Genomic DNA, 5,671 nt, shown 5'->3' with positions numbered 1-5,671 from the left:
CTAATGAGATACACCAAGAGACAGCTACAGTTAGGACAAATAGTAAGCATTGTTATTAAAAATGAAACAACTGTCCTTCTTTTGCTGAGGGAGAAAAATGCCAGCTGGGTGCCTGAGCTTGGGGTCTATGAACTTGAGAAAATTTGTTCTGATAAGCTCATTTGCAAAAATATTGACCAGCTTGGTGATTTTTCTCCCCTTTCCTTTTATCAGAAAGGTGCAAGGTCCCTCCTCCCGCTTAAGCATATGCCACTATGGAGCTAGTAAAAGAGTTGGTTAAAAAAGCTATGCCATTGCTCAGCAATGATCTCATGGATTTACTCATGGCTCGACTGGAAGTGATTGGAGTAAACAGTGTAGATGACCTTAACTTTGTCAGGATTGAGGACGTCGATGGAATTCTACCACCCATTCAGTGTCGAAGACTGATTCAGGCCTTCAGTGTCGGTAAGTCTTGGGGTGTGTGTGCAATTCTTTTTCCAAAGGAAATGCTGCTACCAAAGCAAAGTTATGAATAGATTTGTGTATACCTTCCCCAGATTGTTGAGACTAAAATTATGTGTGTGAGTAACTTTAAAAACTGAGCTAATATTAATTTGTGTATTTCATAGAGCAACAAGTTGGATTGGTCTCCATTTCAAGACCTTTGCCACAGAGTGACAAACTTCCCCAAACATCATCTCTAACTCCTGGTCCCATGGATTATTCCTTACCCTGTGAGCCATATGCTGTACCATGGCACAAAATGCCTCCCAACCTCATGCTTGCGTTGAGGGAAAAGAAGAGACCAAAGCCTAAGGAGAGAAGAGAACTTGTTCGTGTTATTATTGATGATGTCCTCTGTAAAGAAAACATACGACCAGGAAGAGCAAAGCTGCGAGAGATTGCAAGGCAGATTGTGCAGGAATATCCCTTCTCTTTTCAAGACAGAGAGCTCAGTGGAACTAAAGTCATTGGAACAGGATATGAGTCTTTGTTTATACAGCTAGAAAACAGAGTTGAAAATGTTAGGAGGCCATTAACGGTCTGCTCAGCAAAGAAAATGGCAGATGATGAAGCCAGAAAGAAGAAGCCTACATGTTCAGATTGGTATGGATGTGTTGAGTGGCAGCCTGCAGTTGAGGACACAGAAGAACTAGAAATTAGGCAAGATGAGTTAAAAAGAGCCTTCAACACTGACCGTCTTCAGGAATCATCTGTTCGAAAACTGATGGCTGAAACATATTGCATCCAACGTGCAACTATAAACAAAGGAACTGCTGTAAACAAAATAGTGGATGAGTGGCCCTTCCTTTTTGAGGCAGTCCACCTTTTTGAGCACACACAGACTCTCCTTGGCTTTGCAGTTCAAACAAGGCTATCAGAAGAACTAACAATCAAAGAAAAGCCCATAAAAGACTTTCTTAACTTAAAAGGCATCGAAATACTGGAAGGTCCATTATCACTGATAGCTGGAATTGCAAAGTACTTCAAGGAAAACCCTCACCATCTTATGTACCAAAATGAGGTGGGTTTAGCCCCCCCCCGGCTTAATGTACTCAAACATAAAATGTGCTTTTGCATGAAATGCCTTAAACTAAATGCAGACCAATCAATTGCATTGCCCAAGTAATGCTCACAATGACATTCCCTATGTTTCTGTGTTTTATTTTACAGCAACAGATTTGCACAGCTGATGGACTGAGCATCCCATGCACCCCCTGCATACTTGCTATGGGTTTGTAGTCTATATTACACACTTTCCAGTTAAAAATCCGGGAATATTACCATCCAATGCATTAGCAGCATTAGATTTGAGAGGGTTGGTTGTCTTCAGACAGTATATAGACAACCAAATTAGTATAATTTTAAATAATTTAGAAGAACTAAAGACGAATATTACCAAATGTGTCAAAATGAACAAACTGGAGTTAAACATTGTCAAAACCATATGCACTGAGTTGGGTAACAGGAATGGTCTATAGATGAGATCTCAATTGAGCAGGTTGTTCAAATATCGTTATTAGGTTTTTTTCATTTTGTGTTGGTTTTTTATCTTCATCTTGGTCTAGTCATATCTATATGGTATACGTTTTCATCTCTGTTGTGATTGATGTCATCTGCTCACCTATTCATACATTTGGTCCTGTGCTGCTGAAAAGCATGTAAACCAAAAAATGTATTACTTTATTATTGTTGCTATTATTTTAATTAACTAAGTTATAGGCATGTCTTGTTATTCATACACATAGCTATTGTAAAAACTATGCCACATTTCCTTTAAGTACTGGTTTTAGTCATGGTCATATGCATATGACATAGCAATTGACATGTGGCTGTTATGAAGACCACTTTTTTTATACAGATTGGGCATGAAATGCTATATTATTAAAGCTAATTTACATTACAGATACCAACTCTAAAAAATAATGGCAATACTATCCGTGAAGTTGGATTTTAAAAAATATGTTTAAAGGTTTTAGAGCAGGTCACCTAAGAGACACTTGTGGAATTTAACCTGGTTGTCATTGTTTTTATGATATTAGTATACGGCTAATGTTGTTTTGATGTATATTTTTAACATGAACTCCCAAGAAGACGCTGTTTTAGGTCGCAACTAATGGCATCCTAATAAGCAAACGTATATGGGCATTTGTGATTGTCTTTAGTAATACTGATGTCTTATGCTTTAAGGTGACCAGCACTTCAAGGTAGCTGTTGACCAAGAAATTGTAAACGACCACATCAACTCCCCTATTGTGGCTCTGGCGTACACTTTTGCTTTGTTTTATGTCTTGAACATAAAATACCCAAAAGAGATGTCACTTACCCTGGAGTTCATTCAAAGGTAAGCACTTTGATTTTTCACTGGTTGAGCAGCATCGTATATGATACAGTCTTGGAGATTCTGAACAAACTGTTAGAAATGTAATCCTTGAGGATAGCACAAGGGTCTGATGTCTTTATAGAACAACATACCTGGCAGGTACACCACAGTTTCATGTGCTCAGGTTCACACAGAGTATATGTGACAGACTAGGGTTGTTGGATATATCGGATGACAATACAAAAACATCTGTTGTTTCCTATTACTCTATCGTTTGTTTTGTGGTGTCATAAAATAAACTGTTTACAGCAATATTTTTTCATCGTTTTGATGGTCACTGTAGCGGAGATATTAATTTCTTAAAGTTTTCTCTTATATTTAATATAACCACACCATGGACGGACAAACGCCTGTTTTTACGTGTTGTCGTTAGCAACAATGACGGTAAAACCACTGTGTGGCTCTGCTGTCCATTTGTTTGTTTTCCACGTAAACCTTCCACAATAAAGCTCAAGATCCTGTTGAGACTTTTCAAAATAAACCGAATCACGTGAAGTGTAAGCAGAGAGTTTACAGATGAGAAGAAAAAAAAAAAAAGAGCCGTCAGGTGCTAAAAAATAAACCTTAGACTCAAACTTTGAAAGAAAATGGTGGCCGTTACAACTTGTCTAAAAATGTATAGTTTCATGCAACGGTTAAAACACTCGACTCCAGGTAAAGGACGCCCAGCTGGAAACACTTCACGCAAGTCGAGTTGCCCGAGATTCACAGAATTTACATAAAATATTACATTTTTGTGATTTATATCGTTGACAGGACGATAAATGTCTTATATCGGGATATGAGATTGTTGTCATGTCGCAGAACCCTATGACAGACAAGTCAGGGGCTGCGTCTGTGACCCAGCATTTTGAGTTTATTTTTGTATTTGTGATTTCTTATGTTGCAAAAGTGTCAAGTTCTTTTCAAGTTACGAAAAATTCCCATATGGGTTCTTGCTCCACCTGTTTTATCGAGCATGCATCGGTGGTGACTTGTGTGCACTTCGTACAGCTAAATATCCCAGAATGCATTTGGTCCAAAACCCAAACGCAGCAATGGTGGAGGAGAATGGCTAAAAACTTAATCTTTCTGGGTCACAAAACAAACTTTCAAGTTATTTTCAAGCGAGAATGTAGCTGTGTAAGCTTCAAATATCTGCTCGATTTATCAAGATACCAGATTTCCAAATATTCTCCGATGTTTTCGGAGACATCTGTTTCCCACCAGCTGGGAGGTCGAGGATTACTAGAGCCAGCAAGAACAGCAGACTCCCAGCCACACACACCCCTTCCCCCTCCTCCCCCCGCAGTCTTTAACTACTCAGGTTAAAAATGGTATAGAAGTCTCTTAGATAACTTCGAAATGTTAATGTTTGGTTTATTTCAGTGTTTTATTTGTTCCTGAGTAAATCGGTTTGGCTGAGATTAAAATTAAGCTTCATAACATATTAATCACAGTTAAATTAAGAGGGGACGGCAGTAAAAACTCTGTACCTGTGACATCATCAAGTATGCTGGTGTTCCAAGTTTGAAGCCTGATCTTAAAAGTAGAGATAGTGTCTGTCTCCTGAATCCAAACTGGAAGCTGGTTCCACAGAAGAGGGGCCTGAAAACTGAAGGCTCTGCCTCCCATTCTACTTTTAAATACTCTAGGAACAACAAGTAGGCCTGCAGAGTGAGAGCGGAGCGCTCTAATAGGGTGATATGGTACTACAAGGTCATTAAGATAAGATGGGGCCTGATTATTTAAGACCTTGTATGTGAGGAGCAGGATTTTGGATTCAGTTCTGGATTATTAATATTGTTTCCACTTCCCCTGATCACCTCCTGTGGGTATTTAGTCTGTGTTTTCATTCAGTCTTTGTCAGGTTGTCTGTGTTCCTTCCTCCATTTCGAGTCACAGTTGTCATAGTTTAGTTTCTTCCAGTTTAGGTTTTTGTTTAGTTTCCATGGCATGACCATTTTCACAGTGCGTCTGGGGAGGCTTGTCTTTTGGGAATTGTCTTCTAAGTCTTCAGATTGTATGGCATCCAGGTTTATATGCCCATCAAACTTGACTGCAGAGATCAAGAGTTTCTGCTGAACTGTCTTGACAACATTAAGTTCTGTGGAGGATCAGTTTCTTTCATCTTAATGAAAAGAAGACTGGAGTTAGCTGCTTTGGTAATTTTGACCCCTCAAGCAATTCTTGCAATCAGTAATTTGACTCTTCCTTCTCACGCTGTCACGCATGTATGAAATTTGGGTATGATTTTTGATAGGTTTTAAAATGGATAAACAAATAATCCTGTGGGCGTTTTTTTTTTTTTTTTGTATGGCAAACTTAAACTGACACAGAGCACGGCGGTGATTAAAGTTACTATCTTCCCTAAGTATGTAGTTCCTAAGTATGTAGCTTAGCCTATACATTAGCCTGTAGTTTTCATTCATATTTTATGAGTGTGTAATCAAAAACTATTTTCTATTTCCTAAAGAGTGTTCCTGGGAATAAATCCAGAACGAGGGTCAAAGGCTGAGATGAAGGGAATGAAGCAACTACACGTTCCACCGAGACTGCTCAAGTTCCTGTCTGAACTCAACAACTTTGAAAATCCCTGGAAAATTTGAAATGAAACTGGAAATCAAACTGGAACTTTTTGGGCTGCTTTTAGTAGGTTATTCAAATGGACAAAGGTACTGAGAGGATGCACTCACGTACACATGGAACTCGGTCTTCTCTCCTTCATGCTTGCTATCTCCCTAAACTGTACATCATATATTTGAAGTTTCATATTGAATAGCAAGCAAGAATTAAACAGCTTTTTGAAATGGACAAAAAAATGCA

General features: G+C 38.7%; 1 protein-coding gene across 1 annotated transcript; it reads left to right on the top strand.

Annotated features, from left to right (window-relative positions):
- Positions 1–254: 254 nt before the first annotated feature.
- Positions 255–5,454, top strand: LOC146618063 (uncharacterized). The gene is made up of 5 exons (XM_085373552.1): positions 255–447; positions 612–1,507; positions 1,657–1,717; positions 2,674–2,827; positions 5,322–5,454. Exons 1-5 carry the CDS (start codon positions 255–257, stop codon positions 5,452–5,454), a joined length of 1,437 nt encoding a protein of 478 aa, XP_085229678.1.
- The last annotated feature ends 217 nt before the right edge of the window (positions 5,455–5,671 follow it).

This window comes from Diplotaxodon limnothrissa, linkage group LG15 (assembly GCF_057381915.1).
Source record: "Diplotaxodon limnothrissa isolate DT_005_m linkage group LG15, D_limnothrissa_male_GT1.1, whole genome shotgun sequence".
Classification (NCBI taxonomy): domain Eukaryota; kingdom Metazoa; phylum Chordata; class Actinopteri; order Cichliformes; family Cichlidae; genus Diplotaxodon; species Diplotaxodon limnothrissa.
The sequence above is the reverse complement of the archived record's forward strand: the minus strand, read 5'-3'. Positions and strand labels throughout refer to the sequence as shown.

Coding starts and splice junctions, on each gene's coding strand:
- LOC146618063 (XM_085373552.1), top strand. CDS start 255: ATGGAGCTAGTAAAAGAGTTGGTTAAAAAAGCTATGCCATTGCTCAGC. Junction 1,508..1,656: donor ATCTTATGTACCAAAATGAG/GTGGGTTTAGCC, acceptor TTTATTTTACAG/CAACAGATTTGCACAGCTGA. Junction 1,718..2,673: donor CCCCTGCATACTTGCTATGG/GTTTGTAGTCTA, acceptor TTATGCTTTAAG/GTGACCAGCACTTCAAGGTA.